The 20,840-nt window shown below is 41.2% G+C and overlaps 2 protein-coding genes across 2 annotated transcripts; both read left to right on the plus strand.

Annotated features, from left to right (window-relative positions):
• Window positions 1-1,920: 1,920 nt before the first annotated feature.
• Window positions 1,921-3,306, plus strand: cdpf1 (cysteine rich DPF motif domain containing 1). Its single transcript, XM_012873531.3, has 3 exons — window positions 1,921-2,098; window positions 2,291-2,402; window positions 2,493-3,306. Exons 1-3 carry the CDS (start codon window positions 1,986-1,988, stop codon window positions 2,619-2,621), a joined length of 354 nt encoding a protein of 117 aa, XP_012728985.1. The 5' UTR covers window positions 1,921-1,985; the 3' UTR covers window positions 2,622-3,306.
• A 1,935-nt stretch (window positions 3,307-5,241) lies between these two features.
• cdkn1ba (cyclin-dependent kinase inhibitor 1Ba) lies at window positions 5,242-7,088 on the plus strand. The gene is made up of 3 exons (XM_012873530.3): window positions 5,242-6,193; window positions 6,544-6,726; window positions 7,017-7,088. Exons 1-3 carry the CDS (start codon window positions 5,809-5,811, stop codon window positions 7,022-7,024), a joined length of 576 nt encoding a protein of 191 aa, XP_012728984.2. The 5' UTR covers window positions 5,242-5,808; the 3' UTR covers window positions 7,025-7,088.
• Window positions 7,089-20,840: the final 13,752 nt, after the last annotated feature.

Below are 20,840 nucleotides of genomic sequence, written 5' to 3' on the forward strand. Positions count from 1 at the left end.
TAAAATAAAATAAATCTGTATCTGTAAAAGGATTATACATTTTCTGTTACATCCTGGACAAGGCCCTAAATTGATGGAGTACTAATAAACAACACAAGATACTGCCTGTACTGCCTGGCAGTCTATACCAATGAACTAGGCTGTATAACTGCATCACCCTATGTCCTAAAAACATATCAATCACCATCTTACTAATGCACTTGGATCGTTTTATGCTACAGCCACCAATTGAAGCTTATTCTATAAATGGTACTTAGCACTTAAGCATCATAAATAAATAAAGCAGGATTGTTCAGGTTTTTTTTCCCCCTTCACTATTAAACAAATCATACCATCAAGTGGCTCTCTCCGAAAAAAATTCCACCCCAGACTAGTATATTCAGTGAGACCTATCCTAAAATAAGTAGAATCAATTTAGGCTCAGATGTAAAATACTCTTTTTATAAATGACAAATATAACATTCTGTTATTTGTCTATAAGGAACTGAGAGGGTTTGGGCCTCTATACATTTCTGTATTACTGATTAGATATGAACCATCTAGACTCCTCAGGTTACCAGAGACCTACAGTATATAATCATTGTTTCTAGACTGTAACTAAACAAGGGCATGCTTCCTTTACCTGTAATTCTTACGCTGTTTAACTTTGGACGTGTAAGAAACTGTTGGCTCCTTTCAATCAAGACAGAAAACAGTATTGTTTCTTGCAGCTTTAATTTTCAATATTAATTTTATTTTTATTATTTCATCAGGTCTTCCCTTGTATTATTATTATTATCTTTTTTTTTTTTTTTTGCTTCTTAATGTTTGAGTAATGCCAAAATTCTGATGTAATTACCTTGTATTAGTTATCCTCTAGTGGCATTCTTTGATTCACTATTGTTTCTGTATTGTTGTAATTAGTTTATTTTGTCTCAGAGAAGTGTACTCAAGCTTTTAAAGTTCTCAGTATCACTAGTATCACTTATGAAACATGTTTTTTTTTATGGTAATATAGGTATGCATCTGTCCTGAATTAAATCACGCCTAACAGGAGGTAGTTTTTGCAAATGCATTTGTATTTTATTTAGGGGATTGTTTCTTGTCTGCTGCCTTTCTCCATTTTAGGTTTCCCAGGTATCCAGAATGTGTCCACTGTTTATCTTGTCAATCTTTGGGTTAATCTTTAGGGAACACAGTGTTTTTTTTGTTTTTTTTTTGGCACATTATATAGTAATTTTAGTTATTTTTTCTGTATATATTTTATTTTATTTGTCTTAATGGCAACACACTTTGGTAATGTTTTGCTGTTTGTTAATTAAAAGTGCTAATGAAACAAATTTCATATTGACGTTTGTATTTCTTTTACTTATGTGTATTTTTCTCAGCTCTTAGAAACATGTATTTTTTTTTATTTTATCTCACCTACCATTTTCTTTTTTGTCTAATACCACTCTTTCTGGGATTTTTCACAGCCATTTTATCTCTCATCCTGGACAAGCATGCATTATTTGAAAACATGTGCACATTTGGTAATTTTATTAATATCTGCAGCCATGTTATCATGCCTTTTATTATTCTACCGCTCATTTGCATTTACCCTGTAACTCTGAGATTTTCACTTGGTATATCCATGATTAACACGTGATAAAATGTTAAATAATGAGCAAAAGTTCAACGTTTTGAAACTGCTAAAAGATTTTAAAATACTGCAAATAAATAAAAATATTTGACCTGGACAATTCATATTTCTGAAGAGGAAATGTTGCCAGTACAGTCAAGTATATAATGTATGTTTACTTTTAGTGGCTGTGTGTTTAAAAGTATCAAACCAATATATGATTATAAAACAAATAAATAATAAAAGAAAATCACAAAATAATCCTAACATTATCAGAACACGGACGTCCCACACTGGTGTCTTTACAACTCCAGTCCAGTTGGGGGCGCTACTTCCTCACTCAACAGGATGGGTTCGTACTGAAACCAACTCGCAGCTCAGAGCGATGGAGCAAACTGCGACCGAAACCCCTCAAAACACATTCAGTTGTCAGCTGTGCGGACTGAGCACCTCATTTACGTACTACGGCCAGAAACCACCCAACACCAGAGCCATTGTGTGAGTCCAAACGAAGCTAAACACTCGTTTGAGAAGCGCTCCGGTGCTAGCCGGCGCTAAAGCTAACGCTACAGGAAGTAATTCCTTCAGACCACCTTGTGACTATAATGATACATTTAGTCATTGTTGCGCCTCTAAGAATAGCCGAGGCAACTGTAATTTAAGACACGGTGTTTTCTTGCCCTCGTTCAGGTTGCTTGAGGAATGTTTTGTGACGAAGGATCCCTTCAGTCCGGATAAGGAGAAGTTTCTGGTGCTGGGCTCGACGTGCAGCCTGTGCGGCAAGTGTGTCTGTGTGGGACCGGTAAGATGCACGGCTATGCATCTGTATCTGCCCTGCTACACACATTTCTTTTACTTTCGCTCACGTGTCGCGCTTTTTTGTTTTGCGCAGGACTGCAGCCTGTTCTACACCAAGAGGTTCTGCGTGCCGTGCGTGAACAGACACCTGGACCAGTTCCCCCAGCAGGTTCGGGCCGAGCTGGCGAAGAAGAGCCAGAGCTGCAAGCCCGGCGTGTCGTGACACACGAGGTCCCGCAACACGCTCACCAGACTGCGCCAGAGCTTGTTGTTTTAGGCTGAAAATGGAAGGAAAAACGTTCAGACCTAGACCTGCGGACGGAAGTTGTTTAAAAGAAAAAAAAAAAAAACATGCCATGGAATGCGAATGTAACTTGTTTCTGCTCTTATTTTGAAACTCCGGAGCGACCTTTTATGTTAAAGGGCACGCACTGAGGCTGCTGAGGCGCCCTTCTTCTTGAGATGTGAAGCGATCAGCAGCTGTGACGTCACAGAGGTGTTTGGGGAGCAGTAACACCTCTATTAACACTATGAAAAACAAATTAATAACTCCAATTATTCTGCTAGTTCGTGTTTCGAGGGGTTGAATCTGACCTAGCAGCTCAACAACAACATAAATTAAAAAATAAAAAAAAGAGAGAAATGTTTATTGCCATGCAAAAGAATTCATCCTCTTTGAACTTTTTTCACATTTTGTCAAAAAACAACAACAAACAAACCCTGAATGTGTCATGGTTGTATTTTGTTTGATGGTTCACAACACAAAATGCGGCGTAATTGTTTTTACTACTTCGCATTGAAAGTGGGGCATGCGTTTGTGTGCAGCCCGCGTTACTCTGACACATCTAAATAAAATCGAGATTGTCTGCAGAAATCACCGAACTGGTAAATCCACCTAAAAAAAAAAAAACACCAAAAAAAAACACCCTGCACCTGACCTTGAACACATGGTGAAACATGGCGGCGGCAGCATCATGCTGTGGGGCTGCGTTGATGGGGTCCTATTAGACAAAATCCAGGGCAATCAATAACCTTCATAACTCATCTATTTAGTAAATAAAATTCACTTTTGTGTCATTTTTAAAGGAACGAAAACGCTTTTTTCAGACCAGTTTGTGGAATTGTTCTGCATTATTTCGTCTTTTGATGTCTTAGCTGTTGCTTTTGTCTCCAAAGAAATGTTTATGCCTTTTTTTTGGGGAAATCCCTGCCTCCCTGTTGCTCGCTTTTCCCGCCCGACCAAAGCGAGATCGTGAAGGCCTGTTCGCAGCCCGAGTGAGGCTCGGTACGAGGCGGCGCGCAGTTTTCCGGCAGCACAAACACATTACGGATTAAGTGGCATCCTAAACCGATAACATCTATATAACAGATGGCCCCGGCTGCCTTTATCACGAGATGTTTCGAGCCTCCGCGAGGGTTAATTGAAACAGCATGGCCTGGAAGGCAGGCCTCACTATTATTTTCCCCCTTTACATTTCTTTTTTTTTTTTTTCTTTACTGGCAAAAAAAAGCTGCGGAGGAATCCAGATGATAATGACCGGCGGGGGGAAGAGGATGTTGGGACATTGTAAAACTTCTGTGAGGAGGACTTCTGCCTATTTAACTCACTCGCTGCAGATGCGACTCTGCTTCCAGGAGGGAAGAAGATCCTCGAGCTCACTGTGGATTTAGCTCCACCTACCCCTCCCCTCCCCTTCCCACCCCCCCCTCTCCTTTTCCCGTTTAATATTTAAGCCTACACTAGCAATTACGCCCAGTGGAGCACGCAAACCACACCAGTGCCAATGTCTGAGCGATAGGCGCCGGGCCAACGATGACGGAAGGCCTCCGCTCCACAGCTGATGTCATCGGAGGCAGAGGTGAAGCTTTTTTTTTTCTTTCTTTCCTCCTTCCTTTTCTTTTTTTCCTGTTCTCGTGGAAAAGTTTCACCAGAGGGACCCTGAAAGCTCCAGCTTAACACTGATTGAATCAAAAGGTGCCGTTTGAGTCGCGCCAAATGAGATCAAGCAGTGCTAACATGTAGGCTCTCACGCAGTGATTGCCTGATTGATCCGCGTGATAGAGCGACGCGTCATCGCGTTGTTACTACTACTATACTACTGCTGCAGCAGCGGGAGTCACGTGCTCACTGGCTGTTTTACCCCGGTGCAGACGTCCGTCAGTCAGAAGCCTTGAATCCGATGGTGGAAACACGGACTAGTACCTGGTAATCTCTTTTTAGTCACATTTCAGCCACAAACTTCAATCTATTGTATTGGGATTTTAGGTGACCGATACAGAGTAGCATAAAATCGTTAAATGTTGTTTGTATTCAGTCCTCTTCATCTGGAACGCCCTAAATAAAATACCCAGAGCAGCCAGGAGTCACACAGCTGACCTGAACACACCATCCTCATGTTGAAGCACGGCGGTGGCAGCATCATGCTGTGTGGCGATTCCTTTTTTTTTTTTTGCAGCGGGGTCAGGAAAACAGTCTTCATCTTGATCTTCATCAATGTCTAAACGTGAATAAAGGCTGAATAAAGTCGCAGGAGGTCTAGAACGTCCCACTTCCCCCTTCTGACAGAGCGCTGACCCCAATCACGCAGGTGTACTGCCGTTTAAAAAGTCTCCTTAGTGGCCCAGTCAAAGTCCAGGTAAAGAAAAAAAAAGGTGACTGAGAATCTGCAGCTGAAGTGGAAAAGTGCACCCTCCATCCAGTCAGACTGAGGCTGGGCCTCATTTTTACTGTAGATGTCCAAAGGAAGATTCCCCGTTTTATAGTTGTTCCACCCACGCCAAAGTCACGCACTGCTTTTTTTTTTTTTTTTTTTTTTTTTTCTGCCGGCCTATCCCATAAAATCCCGTTTTGAACACATTGAATCTGGGTGTGTGGAAACGAGGAGAAGAGGGGGGAGAAGAAGAAGAAAAAAAGGGACTCGTGGTTTACTTGAGAAAGTAGTGCAGCTCCAGCTCAGCTCTGCAGTTGTTGTTCCCCCCGCTCTGCGCGTGGGGCGGTGCTCCAGCGAGCGCTGACGATTCGCTTCTCTCTTTAAATAGTCCGGTTTCCTCCTTCGCTCACAACTCCTTTTAACGCCATGTTATGACCTGACTTGTTTTCATCAGACTTTTACTACGAACCTAACAGGAGTGGCTGCGTGAAAACACCCCCCCTCCCTTTTTTTTTCTCTCCCCCCCCACCCCTCTCCAGGAGACGTCCCGTGTTTATTAACGCTTAATTTGGATGATAGACGCGGAGGATGCGTGCGTCGTTCGTGTGACTTTGCGCTTGGAGGGAATACTTCTTTTGGAATAGCAGTTTTTAAAGGGACCGAGACCTTGTTTGTCTTCTCTTTTTTTTTCGCTGCGGGTTTGGGCTTCTTTCTTTCTTTTTTTTTTTTTCTTTTTCTTCCTCCCCCTCTCCTCGTCATATGTGCAACAAGATGTCAGACGTCCGCCTCTCTAACGCGAGCCCCACGGTGGAGCGGGTGGACGCGCGGCCGCCGGACAGCGCCAGGCCGGTGCGCAGGGTGCTGTTCGGCACACCTGACCCGGAGGAGACGCGGAGGCAGGCGGAGGCTCTGCAGCGGGAGGCCGTGGAAGCCTTCAGGGAGCGGTACAACTTCGACCCGGTGGAGGACCGGCCGCTGTCTCCGGGGGACTACGTGTGGCAGGAGGACGCGGACGCGCCGGAGTTTTACCGCAGGCCGCCGCGGGAGAGCCGGCCGCCCCGGGGCGAGGCTGGCGAAGACTGCCCGGAGAGGAGGACGGAGGCCCGGTCGGCTCACACTAACGGTTCGCGGAAACGATCCGCAGGTGAGGGGGGAAAAAATACTTTTTTTATTAAAACTGTCACGCTTTTTTTTTTTGTTTGTGTGTGTGTGTGTGTGTAGTTGCTGTTGTCGAAGCAGGGCGGAAATAGTAGAAGCGTCGCTGCGTTTGTTTTTCTACTTTTATTACAATTCAAATCACGGCTTTTTTTTGTTGTTTTTAAGTTTGCACGCAGATCCATATTTTTTATGTTTTTTTTTTTTTTTTTGAGGGGCTTTTTCTCGCACCAGAGAACAGTGGAGGCGTTTCCTGCGTGCACGCTTCTTTTTTTTTCTTTTTTTTCTTCCTCCTGCTCTCTTTTACTTTATGAATTGATCGATTTTTGGGTTTTCCAGATTGTCGCTCTGACGATTGCCCGAGTAAAAGCGCAAAGGTGCATTCCGACGAAGACGACGATGATGAAGAGCAGGCGCTCGGTGCAGGAAGCCAGGCAGAGGAGAGAGCCAGCAGGTCAGAAGAAGAAGAAGAAGAAGAGGAGGAGGAGGAGGAGGAGGAGGTCCCGTGCTCCACGGTGCCAGGTTAGAAACCATTTTCTCTTCATTGCTTTTTGAATGGCTGCTGCACGACTCCACAATGCGTGCAGAGAAAGTAGGAAATATGCATGCACAGCCGCTGCACAACATATGCACTCCCTGCTATACCCTCTCCCAAATCCCCCCCCCCCCCCCCCCCCACCCCACCCCTGTAAGTTTTCAGCTCTGACCTGTCACCCCTTCTCTTTGCTTGTGTGAGTGAATGCATGAATGACATTATGCATGAGCCAATGCATTTTGAACCAACAGTCCCGTTTCCTTTTTGCGTCCCACAGAGCACTGAGACCTGGCGCCGGTGGAATACTGTAGGCTTCCTCTCCATCCGACAGAAGACGCGGCTGGAAACATGAAAAAACGAAGCAGCTTTATCCGAGAGAAGGGAGGAGGAGGCTGCACAAGCACTGAATATGTACACTATCGACTTTTGGCACTCGTATTTTTCTATGATAAAATTGCCTCAGAAGCAGCAGACAATGTAGCAGTGTGCAAATTGATTTTTGCTCATACTTTTTTTTATATATAAATATATATATATATATATATATATATCTACTACCTATGTTTCAGATGTAGCAAATAATTGGTTTTCATACATTTTTGTGTAAATGCGTGTATGAGTGAGTTTGACTCAGGGAGTTGCGGTGCAATTCCCATCAGAGAAATCTGAAAGTTATGTAGTATACAAAATGCTAATTTGTGTCATTATTCAGGTATTTGATGTAAGTTTTTTTTTCTTTATTAGAAGAAGAAAAAAATGCAGATTTCAGACATCAGGGTTACGTGGAAACAAAATGTTCGCTTTTTCTACGGTGTTGTTGAAGGCCCCCCCCATGGTCCAAACTCTAAGTTGTGGATGCATGAAACTGGGAACAGCCATGATAGATAAAAGTTTACAGTCTTCTTATTTCCCCTATTTTTTTTAATTTGTTCTCTAAATGGGATCAGGTTGGGAATGGGGGTTAGGGTGCAGAAACTGTGCCATCCCCCACACACACACCTCCCTCCTGTGATTAAAACTGCTGAGCAATACCCACCATTTTTTTTTAAATAATAAAAAGAAACAAGTGTTTGCAAACAATCCCAAAAGTTCAATTTTATTTCCTAAAATTCGGCGACTATATTTTAGTGACACACATGCGCCCTCTCCATAAGTAGGTGCGGTCCAGGGTTACATGAATGGAAAAATAATGTTAAAACCACTGGGCTTCTCGTTATGCAAATATGTGAATCAAAGAGCGGTGTTTTGTGGTGTGGAAATCATGTGGAGCATGTCATTGATTGCACTATTCATTTTCTCATTTAGGTGAGGGCAGAAATACAAAGTGACACCCCCCTTCCCCCCCACGTTGTGTAAAACTTTGAAGTTTTTTTTGTTTTTTTTATTCTTGTTGATTTGAAAAACACTGTAAGACTATACTAACTTATTTATGTCTTTTTGAGGGCGGGGGCGGGGGGGGGGGGGGGGGGGGGGGGGTTAATGTTTAGCTTTCCAAAGCAACATTTTGTGCATTCTTGTAAATATAGATTCTTTTCATTGTTTTTTTTTTGTTTGTTTTTTTAAGATGAATAAATGAAATTGCTAAACTGAGCCAAATAATTGCTGTGGCGAGTTTGATTTAATTTTATTTGAAAAATCCCACAAAATGAAAAAGTTGAATTGCTGCACAAAGCAAACACCAGCACATATTTACATTTTTTATTTTTTTTTTCAACTTTCTGACTAGAATGACAAGGTCGTATATTTGCAAGTCTTGCTTAAGGTTCAAAGTAAGCCCAGGGATTTGTAATAAAAATACATTTTTGGGACAAGAAAGAGAAACGTGCACCTTTCATGCTTTGAAACGGCAGCAGAGTGCAGGCCGTGACTGCTGAATCCCTTTAGTCTGGAGTTAAAAAACAACACTGGGCAAGTCCTGAGGAAAGGGGGGGGGGGTGGGGGGGAGAAAAAAAGAGAGGGAAGAAAGGTTTTCACTTATTGGCATTCCCAGGCTCCAATCACAGCAGAGTGAAGAAAAGCAGACCACTTAGCCAGCAGCCATTCAGAGAGCTGTGGGAGGGAGCCGAGGACAGTACAGGCTGTTCTTTTCATAAGGCACACACCACCCAATTAGTTTCATTGGCTGACTCTTTCCTGTTGATACTAGCGTGTAGGAGTCAAGTACAGAGAGAGCGAGAGAAAGAGCTCCTCTCATGATATCTCACACTGGCTCTGAGTGTCTGCAGGATTTACGAGTGAGCTCATATATTTTTTAGTGCCATTTAATTTTTTCTTTCTTCAAATTCTAGCAACAAACCACGACAATATTGTTTTTTTTGACACTGTCCTCAAAAACTCAACATCCACTTTGCAAGAATCAGGCATTTCTGCGCATCTTATCGGTCAGCCGGGGCGTTTTTTTTTTGCGACCTCGGCGTCTGCTTTGTGCGTTTTGTCATCGCCACGTTGGGCGTTGAATGTGTTCAGTAAGACGAAATGTTTTTGCTGAAGAAGTTTTCAAAGCAGGCCACACCTGTTTCCATTTCCAAAGCTTTTTTGACCATTCTCAGCTATTCTGAACACAAACTGCTCCTTCATTTGGTACACAGTTGACAAAACATGCTATTATTATTATTTGGGTGCGTGCGGCTTCTGTTTCTCAGTAACTGGAAATATAGCTTTTAAAGGGCCTCCTTGTACAAAAAATATTCGACACAATTATTTTAATCACACCTGTATTTTTGGGAGCTCTTGCAAATGCCAGAGTTAGTAGGGGTGTATCCTAACCAAAGGCTAGCATTTGGAAGTACTCTGCATATTGTGAAGCAAATGGTTTTATACAAACTATTATAATATAATAGTTTGTTCTTCCGCTTAATTATCCTTATTAAGCGTTAACATAGCAGAAACAGCGTCATCGTAATTTTGCAGTGAGATGGATATTGATGTAATTCACAATAAAACATGGAAGGGTTGGAATAGTTTAGAATATGTTGTCACAAGATCAAACACACAAAATCCCTTTGATGTCTGATTATGCACTATGCTTTTGTCTTGCATTAATACGTATAAAAGGCATGCTGGGATCTGTTGCCGCCATGGTAACTGTATACACAACACAGAACTGTGTTCAGGGCCAGCCCAAGGATGTTTGGGCGCCCTGAGCAAAATTTGATTTGGGAGTCCACCTGCTAACACGGCACCACCATGCTAAATAGTTTGGACAAAAAGTACATTTAGAATAAAATGCCGCACTTGACGGATCTTCAAAAAAAAAAATTGTAATATCAAGCGACTATATCCTGAGGATGTAGTTTTTAAATGGGGATTTTATTCATCCAGGAATAAAGGCTAGCCAAACCAACCCTGGCACACTTGGCAGCAACAACAGCCAGCAGGTGTTTGGGAAAGCTGCCTCTTAGTTTTTTACACCGATGTGGAGGAAATCTGTCCCCACTGATTAGGGTTGTCCAGCACAAACGGCCTGGTTAACAGCACTTTAACCAGGCCGTTCCAAAACCTTCATTTTGTTTTATTTGAGCCAATCTGAGAGGACCTGCTGGTGTTCTTTATCTGCTTTTGAACCAAACAAGCTTAAGGCCACCAAATCATGGCTGGGCATTCCCCTCCAGGATGTTCTAGTAGAGAGCAGAACTCACGGTTAAATCAGCTCCAGCTTTTTGTCCAGTTGGTGAAGCAGCGACGAAGCCCCACACTACAACACTACCACCGCCATGTGTGACTGTCAGTGTGATGTTTTTTCTGCTTGGATGTAACAACACCTTCCAAGAATGTCCCCCTTTGATTTGTCAGTCTACAGAATATTTTCCCAAGCGTTTTGATGATCATTACGATGTTTTCACTTATTTATTTTGACAAACGTGACACAAACTTCTCTGTTCTTTTTTTTGCTCAGCAGTGGGTCTGGCCTTTGGACTCTCCCACGGAGGCCATTTTTAATCTTATTGTTTCATGAACACTGATCTTCACTGGGGCAAGTAATGCCTGCAGTGATTTAGACGTTAACATCTGGATGACTCTTGGAGTAATTTTGGGACACCGACCTTCCAAAGGTTGATGGAGTCTCAAAGCCTTAGAAATAGCTTTGTCCCCCCTTTTAGTCCGATAGATGTCAGCGACTTAGTTTCTCACCTGTTCATGAATTTCTTTAGATCGGGGCATGATGTGTTGCTCTTTGAGATCCCTTAGCCTACTTCATGTTGTCAGATAGGTTCTATTGATGTGGTGTCTTTATTCTACAGATCTGGGTGTTGCTAGTGAAATCCAGAAAATTTTATTAAAACAGCATTTGTTTTTCTCATGCTATAAGAATTAAAGTGAAAAACAAGCAAAATAAAAGAAATCTGTAAAGGGGCAACTGTTTTTAATCAAATGTTTATGACATCATTCTATAAGATTAAACAAATAACACTGCAAAAAGGGAACACAAAGTAAGTAATTAGTATATGTGTCCTTACTTTGAGCAGGTAAATAAGATCTGCCAATGGAATGAGTATATTTCCCCCTTAAATAAGATAATTAGATATACTGCTGTTGAAATAAGATGAACGAGACGAGTTGTTCCTATTTTAAGTGCAAAAATCTTATTCCACTGGCAGATAATCTTAATTCACCTGCTCAAATTAAGGGAAAATACACTTATTTCAAGACACATGTACTTGCTTTTTGTACCCTTTTGCAATGTAGGGCAAAAAGCAAAAGTTAAACCACAATCAGCGTTGAAACGTTTAGCTTGATTTATAGACTTCTCACCTGTACGGCTAACTGAAGGCTTGAATGGACGCACTGCCGTAAACACATCCAATGATATTTATTTGTAATGTGAGTCGGTTAGAGCCTGAGATATTTTAGACCTCATTTATGTTGGACGTGACGGTTGAGACTATTTTGAAGGTGTTAATGTTGGTTATCATCGCCATGTGTCCAGATGTAGATGTGCCTTGATCAGGGCTTCAGGGTTCCATCAGTCCCTGTACACCTCTAGATCGTTTTGAACAACCCTCAGTTTGCCTTCAAGGCGGAGAAACTTCACTGGATTTGCAGCAACAGTACACATATAAAAAAAAAAAGAATAGTCGGTGGTATCTAGAGATGCCGCTTTGCTATCTCACCGTCCATAACTGTGTGTCCTGGGTAGGTTTGAAGAGGGAGGGTTAAAACAAAAACAGAGAAGGGTAGCGTTAAATGGGAAGAGCGGGAAAAACATGTTCTCTGGTTATGTTTTGCTGCAGCCGAGCCAAATCCCATCCAGTTTAAGATGTAAACACAAGAATCTGCCAAAATAGCTCTTTTTTTTTTTTTCTTTACACAATTTGGTTTTTTTTGCTCTTGGCTGTGTGAGTTTTGCAGCCTGCCTGTGCAGACCGCAGATGCTGGATTTCCTGCTGGTTCAGTGCTGGAGTGTTTAGTTTGACTTGCAGCAGGGGTCACCAAGACTATGCAGGCCCGCTGGGTTCTCTGTTCACGAAAAACTAATGTTCTGGGACGAGTCGTAGAAGCACAATGAGTCTGCAACAGTTTCCCCCAGTGCACACGGGAAGGGTTTAGCTCTGTTTTCACCCTCGCAGACCTTTTTGAGAGATACATTGAAGCAGACTTTTGATCCGTTTCAATTCCTCACAAGCGTCTCTGTTACAAAGCAGAAATACAACCCTGTGAACGTTTTTACACGACGCAGATTTAATCTGTTTTTGCCTTTGCGTCAAGACTTCAACGCTTCGGCCCATCAAACATTTTCCTTCTGGCAAGGACTGTCATAATAAATGCAAAACGCAGTGTTCAAATCATGATTTCTCTTTGCAGGCGAAAAAGATGTAGTAGGCTAAATGAAATGCACACATTTCCTAACCTAAAGAAATCGAAGGACAGGACAAGCAGCAAAGTTCCTGCCATTTATCGTTCCAGGAAATGTTTGCAGAGGTATTTCTAAGGCTTTGGGACTCCAGTCAGCCAGAGTGAGAAACATTATTCACAACTGGAGAAAACATGGAACAGTAGTGAAGCTTCCCAGGGATGGCTGGTCTAGAAAAATTACTTATAAAAACGCTTCTAAGAGGTCACAACAGAATCCAAAACAAGATCTAAGCCAGGGGTGTCAAACTCCAGTCCTCGAGGGCCGGTGTCCTACAACTCTGCTTCAACACACCGGGGTTAGATAATCGGGTCATTAGCAGGACTGTGGAGAACTTGACTGCATCCCGAGGAGCTAATCCAACCATTTCATTCAGGTGTGTTGGACCAGGGACACATCTAAAAGCTGCAGGATTAGCCCTCCACGACTGGAGTTTGACACCCCTGATCTGAACAGTCTCAGTTAAGGTCAACAATAAGAAAAGAGACGGCGCATTGGTTAAAAAAAAACAATTTCGTTACATGTCAACTTGTACAGGTTTACACAACTATAGAAAGTTAGCCTTTGCAAAATGTGGACAGAACTGACCGAAACCAACTAGCCAATCAGAGAGCCCCTTAGAGCTTTAATTTGGGCATTTGTTTTAGTAAACGCCTTTTTTTTTTTGTCATAGTGCCCCACAAATCCACAAAGTTTGATCAAACTGAGCTCTGTAGTGGCTTTTATGTGTTTTTTTCCCAGACAAATAAACATAAAAAAAACACATACCTCTGTCTCAGCTCTTCTGCTGAGAAGAATCAGGTGACTGAAGTCAGGACAGAATAGAGCCAGTGTGTTCATGCTATGGAAACGAACTGTCTCCAAGGCTGACTGAACGCTGAGTTTCTCTTGCATTCAAACACCCTGAGACACACACAATCGGGGCCTATCATGGGGATTTGATTTCTTGCATTTGACCCTAAGGGGTTTGCTGAGCTTGAACAACAGAAGGGGAGAAATTCAGTTGACATAATTCAACAGTCGACTGCTGATCTGCTCTTGTCTTGCTAATAACCCAAGGCCTGAATATATATCCCGAGTCAGGCATCTGTCACTTTGGGTTCAGCGTGTGCAGGCTTCTGAACGCGCATGGCAACCGGAGCAACATGACACCAAACACTGAGGGATGTAACCTAAAAACGCTGCTGTCATATTTCAAATATTTATGCATCTGACAAGTGTTCTGGTGCCAGTATAAATTTGTGCTTAGGCACTTTTCCATGTGTCTGTCAGTGGGTCACCTCGGCTAGATAATCACAGAGTTTGCAGCAGGAAAGCAAACAGCGCAGCAATGAAAACTGTTGTTTATGATCTCTGCGCAGCTGACACCGTAGCTGGGACTTTTTTTTTTTTTTTTTTTTTTTTACCACTGAGTAATGTTTGACCCGAGGACAGACGTGTGGCTGCAGGAACCATCAGCAGTCCCAAGTCACACTGAGGTCTGAACAGCCGACTTTTATTATTGTTGGGGAAATAATGGGGTGGCTTGATGACTCTGTGGAGGGCAAAAGTTAAAGGTCAACTCTTGACATGACAACTCCAAAATAAATGGTTTATTCCGCTGCTAATCAGAGGCAGAGCATCCTTGAAATTACAAAGTTTTTGTTTTTTATTAATGCGTCATATGTATTTAATTATTTCTAATCACAGCACTTGCATATTTGACTTTTTTTTTAGTAAACACACAACGTTACAATAAATCCTATTCGTATGTTCTTATCAGTTGTTGTTTTTTTACGACATTATCAGACCGAATAACTCGTTGAAATTGATCTGGATACCATTAGTCCGAGTTCAAGCTTCAGACCTGTTTCTTGAGCCCGCAATTAAGCTCCAAATTATTTACACTGCATATAGATCTAATGGTAAAATCATTTTCATTCAGATTCTTTCTGACTTGGATATTAGACAGGCATTTCTCGAAAGGTAATAAGACAATGTAAAACACGCATAAATTTTGAAATTATTTTTTCTCTTTACGTTTTCTTTTTAAAAAGTGACACACTGATATTTGTTTATGGCCTTTTCAATAATCAATGGAAAATATCTTTTGGCATGACAGCAACCAAATCATTCTTATAAATGCTGACTAGATTAATTTTGAGGATTAATCGTTAAAATCGTTGAATGTAATTGCAATTACATTGCAATTGTTTACATTTCAATTGTTTACTTTCAATCACTGCTGCACTTTATATTGTAATTTACTAGCTGTATGCAACGAAATGTCGTTCTGTACGCACTCTGTGCATACAAAATGACAAATAAAGTTGTCTAAGTCTAAGTCTAAGTCTGATGAACAAGTCTTTGAGATTGGAGGGCCTCCATACTATCACCCTAATGTATAGCTCCCTACCCAGATTTTCTATCAAATCCAAGTCAGTACTTTTGGCTGGGCCAGTCTAAAACAATGTTAATTACTTCCAGAAAGAAGAAACATGTTGGTAAAAGGTTACTTTAAACCTAAATCTGCTAAAGGTATATAATCTTTAAATGGAGTGCTCAGTTCAGATTTTTTCTTAATACCTATGTGCTGAAGTGACCACCGCATGTGCAGGGGAAGACGTAACGTCCCATGCAGCACGGTGTGTTGACAGAAATAAATATGGATGTTCTGAAGACAAAAGTATGACCAGCCCCATCAACGGTGTTTACAATTCTTACTTTGTTCAGTTTACTTTTGATCTCGCCGCTTCCTGCCTCCTTCTGATGTAAAGCTGTGACTTCAATGACATAACGGTTGAGTGAAATGCGACACGACTGTTCAGACTGAGGTCGCTTTGAAAAACATCAAATATGCATCTGATTTAGGACCAGGTGTTAAAGGTCCGATTTGACAGAAATCTGATTTATGGTGTTTACACCGTTGTTAAAGAATCAGGCACTGGTCACATTTTGGCCACCTGTGCCTGGTGTGTGAACGTAGTCTGAGTCCGGTCAGGACGCTGAATACCATCTGTGATATTTTCTGTGGTCCCTGCAGTCGGTTGTAGCCTGTTTTTATCCTGACATGTGGCGAACTAGATGAGCAGAAAAGAATCTGCATTAATTCAGAACTGGACAAGCAGATCCTCAGACAAGTTATTGAATCATAATCATTGAACTTTATTCCTGCTTTTGAGTGGAAGTATGACTGACTTGACTGGTGAATCTGTACATGGTTTCGTGTGTACATTTGAAATGCTGAGGATTGTAGCAGAGTTTCACTTTGAGTAACCCTGTGACTCTATTGTCTGCTGTGTATCTAGCATGAGTTTTAGACTGCTACACACACATATCTAAAACATAAGTGACTTTGCACTTTGACAAGATATGGTCAAACTAATCAAAATCTATTGTGAACTTTTTCACAATATTAATAAAAATTAATTAAAAAAAATCTATTGTGAACTTTTTCTTTCCAAATGCAAATTTAACTATTTTATCCGCGAGTTGAGACGTTCAGCCTTAAGAGCAACACTAATGACCTTTCTCCTGGAGTCAGCAGTATCAGTATAATTTAACTGATATCTTCATAAATAGATAAGTCCATTGTAAACATGGCAAAGCTTGGCTTTATCTGTGCATTGTAGACACTTATCTTAAGGGTGTTGAAGACCTCAAGCCATTTTGCAGTAAGTGGATGTTGCAATAAATAAAGCACCAATTTGTAAAATGAAACCAAACAAAACCAAAGATTACTGAAGCTCCTTGGCAGCTCAAATAGTTTTTCATCCCTGACTGAATTTACCAGTCGATCACTCCTCTGTCTGGTTCTGTAGACAAAGTTTTATTGGAATTTTGATTTAAAGATTTTAAAAATCCAACTAAAACTTAAATTTAATGACAGTACATCAATCACCAGGATATCTGGCAGCACATTTCAAGGTAATGGCCCGTTGTCAAAACTATGCTGAAATTAGTACGTTGTGCTACGTGCTAAAGCTAACAGTACAACATGGATGTTTGAGAGCAACATAGAAAGGTCAGTAAAGCTCTATGCAACGCTCCGCTGTGTGAAGACATACCGAAGCAGCAAAACAACACAAACTGGCAACATGCTGGTGTGAAATGATGGAGCACTGACTTGACCCAAACCAAATTCAATGCTCCAGATGGTACCAATTTAAGATTAACACATTTATTTAAACAATACTTGGAATTATTTTTTAGGTGCTCAGCCAAAACTGGAAAAGTGTTTTGACCTAGCTAGACAACCAGGGACGTATTGTCACATATTGTAAAAGAGACAAACACGCTTGGGTCAATAAATCAATATCCTGGCCATGTTTATAAAAGCTGGGACAAGAACAGTAGTTAAACTGTAACTGCTGCTTGACTCAACAGTTCATTAAAAAGCCATTTGATTGAGTGAAGCTTTATCTCAAACCCTGTGAAACCCAGGATACGACCACAGTTGACGTTTTTAGGACAAGTCGGACGTTGTCCAAGTTTTCCAAGCACCAGATGTTTGGCAGAAATTTTAAAACAGCAGTTCTACAGAACTATTTCATTTTGTTGTGTTATATCATTAAAAACAACCAGAAGTTGAAAATTTTAAGTCTAGTTGGAAAAATGAACTTGAAGTCAGAATTCTGAGCGGGAAGGCCAGAGATTTTGTGTTAGTACTGACCTCAAAGTCCAACATGGCTGCCTGGCATATAAACCTTAGTGACAGCGGCAGAAAAAAATGCATTTCTGATGATTTGTATGTCTTTTAATCACATAAACTGCACTACACGACCTCCTTTACTGAACATACAGTGTTTGAAATGGCGAGAATCACATTGTTAGCCTGTACTGCTAGTCATAGTGAAATTTCTGCGCGTATCATTTAGCAATTGTATTGCTTTTCAATATTAGAACCTGAAACATGGTTAACTTGGGTTTAATATTGTTCCCACTTCCTAGAGCCAAGTTCTCATTTCAGACACGGATATTTGAGAGCAACATAGAAAGGTTAGTAAAGCTCTTGAACATGCATGAGCAAAGTTGTAAATCTCCCAGACAACATAAGCTAACGCTAGCTGTTATTAGCTTGAGAAACAACCCAATGACGAGCTTCTGTCTGGGCTCCCCGTTCGAGATGCTCTACGCAACGCTCCGCTCTGGCTGTCTGGGACTGTTTCGCTACTTTCTGAGTCGAGTGTCCAATAACTGATGGACTTTTGAACAGAAAATCCTGAAGGAGACGGTCCTATAATCAGTTAATAAACTCTAAGCTCATGCTCACTTAGGTTATGAAGCAGAGCAACGATTGGAAGTGAAACCATCAGCTCCACCCAAAACAAAAGTTTTGGAATGGCCTAGTCAAAGCCCAGAGAAAACAGAAGAAATCTTTAAGGTGGCAACCCGTTTTTCACAGCACTGTTTGTAAGTGTGTTTTCCCAAAACTGTTCTTGATGGTTTAAGCAGATAGAGCAAATCTACTTCAGAGATACTTTTTTTTGTCTTTTGATATTTCTGTTTGTTTCCTTACTAGAGCAAAATCAAAACAAGAAAGTAGACACCTTTGAAGGGTTTTATCTGTGTTTTGGTGGAATCAGGGCCTCTTTTTGAGCTTTAAAGCCTCCTTATACAAGCTCACTTGCTGTGCAGATGCTGCCTATAGCTACCACTTCCCACACACTTTCACTTGTGACAAAGCCCTTTTATCTGGTTTGTAGTCAGAGACTAACGTCTTAACCGCACAAGACATGCAAAGGGGACAACTTTTTGGCACTGATCACATCAAACAAGGGCAAAACCTGCACCCACGCCTGCAATGGTGAACCACTTCTCAGAGCGTTTATGTATGTTTGTATGTATATATGTATGTAAGACAGCGGAGGAAAGCTCTAACCGAAAACAACAAGTAAATGTATGGCTAAACCACAAGACAAATGTCACTTCCTGTAAAACATATGACAGCAGTGAAAACCAGGGTCATTCGTTTTCTCACAAAAATAAATAAATAAAAGTAAACTCATTTATAATACTTGAATTTACAGGTGCAAAGTCCCAGACAAAACCGAAGTTGCGTGACAGCGTTTCTTGTCAGGAAGACAAATCAGCAGAGTCAGCTCCAGCTGCTTATCTCTTCTCTGGACATTAAGCATCTGTTTGCGATAAATAGGCACACACTCGAAGGCTCAGCGAAACCAACACCTGTGAGCCACCTGGGCCGGATCTAAGCTCACAAGCCCCTTTTTATGATGGATGATGATGCATTTAGCTTTTGATAAAGTCTTAATGAGGCTGTATTGGTTGAATATTAACTAAAAAAAAAAAATACTAGCTCCAGGATTGTCAAATAAAAGCAAATGCAGGCCTGAGTTAGTGTTACTACACTGGCACAAAGGGGACAAAGAGGGAGCTGACTGGTGAATACAAATTCTAGTCAATGTATGTTTTTGAGCTCAAAGTTCATCTATGAATGAAAGTAAATATTTGTCTTTGGTGCAGTTGTGATTTCATATTTTGCATGTATTACAACATATAAACAATAGATACCTTGACTAACAATGCCAGTGCTGATACTGATGGAGCAGCGGAAGGACCAAATCTGAACAAGGACAGGCTTTAATCCACTTCTTCTCTACAACAGGAGGTTTGCTGGACTATACAAGTGACCTAACCACCTCTAAATGGCTAAGAGTAGAAATGACTTTCACGCTTTTTTTATTTTTTCATTTGAAATTGCTTTGGTTGTTGTTTCCGTCAGCTGCGTCTATTTTAACGACCCATTTTCCCTTGTCAAGGTAATTTGATTTCAGAATCCCTGCATCATCGGGGATGTTTTCTGTCAACGTCTTTCACGCCCTGCCGAGTTGCATTAGTTTCTGAACAGTCATAGCTGCTGTTTGCAGCAAACTAAACCTTTATTAGCCTCCCTGGTAAAGATGTAAAGAAAGCCAGAAGATTGATTGTAACTACATTAGCAAGGGGAAAATGAATTTTATTTTTGATCACCAGAAAAACAAATCTAAGCATTTAAGCACTTTTCCATTCAGTCCTTTGTTTCAGTGTAGATCAGAGTGTTTAGCAAACATCTAATTAACATCCCAGTTACAGTCAGAGCAACAATTTAAAAGTTTCAGTAAGCAGGATGATAAAAGAGGTAAAAAAAAAATCTCCAAAGCCCAAAGACAACTGCAGCACGAAAGGCACAACACCAACTTTTCCTAACTTGTTTGTCTTATCTGCGTGCCAACATTCGTTTTGGAAAACATGCCTGGAGAAAAGCTCCACAAATTTGCTAAGCTTTAGCCAAGTTTAGCCAAATTTACAAAACTCCACTGAGACTTTAACTGCAGCCAAACGCTTTGGTTGAAATAAGCCTAAGATAAAATTTTATTCTTACAGCAAACACACACACACACACAGTGGGTTTTGGCTGGAACAAAGGGTGAATATATGGAAAAAGCTTCTCATGCTCACCATTGGATATGGTGGAGGATCTGTGGTGCTGTGGGCTCGTTTTGTTTTGTCCTTACACTCTTAACCTTGTCACAGTGCGTGGCATCCTGGAACATCTGTAATATCACAACGTTTTAAATCAAAATCAGGTTGCCAGGAAACTCAAACTGGGTCATCGGGTCCTTAAGTGGGATAATGATTGAAAACACATGAGGACGGAAATCAATCTCAGTACTCAGTCCACAGCTGCGACTGAGTCTTTTGTTTATTGGCTACAGCTAGGCATACCCATGGCTGATGCAATAAGGTGTCTTTTTTTTTTTTTTTTTTAATGATGGAAAATTTATATTATTTGCACTTGGATGCTGATTCAGCTGTAGGGTTGTTGAGAGAGATCTTTTAATCTCTCTCACTGCCAACTTTCTCCTCCACTCTATGTGTGCTTTTTTGTTTCATTCGTCAACTAAATAAGACGCTGACTGTCACTTCCTTTATGCCACAAGTCTAAGAAGCAGATTTAACTCAGATTCAACCCAGTGTTGTGGATATTCTCTGAAACTCCGCTGTCTTCTCCAGTGAATGCAGTTCTGACCGCAGCCGATTGCGTGCTACAGCTAACTACATCATTGGACTTACTGCCAGTTTCCGCACCAGCAATGAAAATACTGGTGCAGAAACTTATGTGCTCTGAAGGGGCTAACCTTCTACATGCGCTTCGCTCTCCCCTTGCAGTAGCTTCAGATGGATAATATACTGTATGTTATGAATGTACATGGGCATCTTTGGAATATCCCTAATTCCTATCAACTTTGGTTCCAACAAGGCAGAAGTTTT

Source organism: Fundulus heteroclitus, chromosome 17 (genome assembly GCF_011125445.2).
Source record: "Fundulus heteroclitus isolate FHET01 chromosome 17, MU-UCD_Fhet_4.1, whole genome shotgun sequence".
NCBI classification, from domain to species: domain Eukaryota; kingdom Metazoa; phylum Chordata; class Actinopteri; order Cyprinodontiformes; family Fundulidae; genus Fundulus; species Fundulus heteroclitus.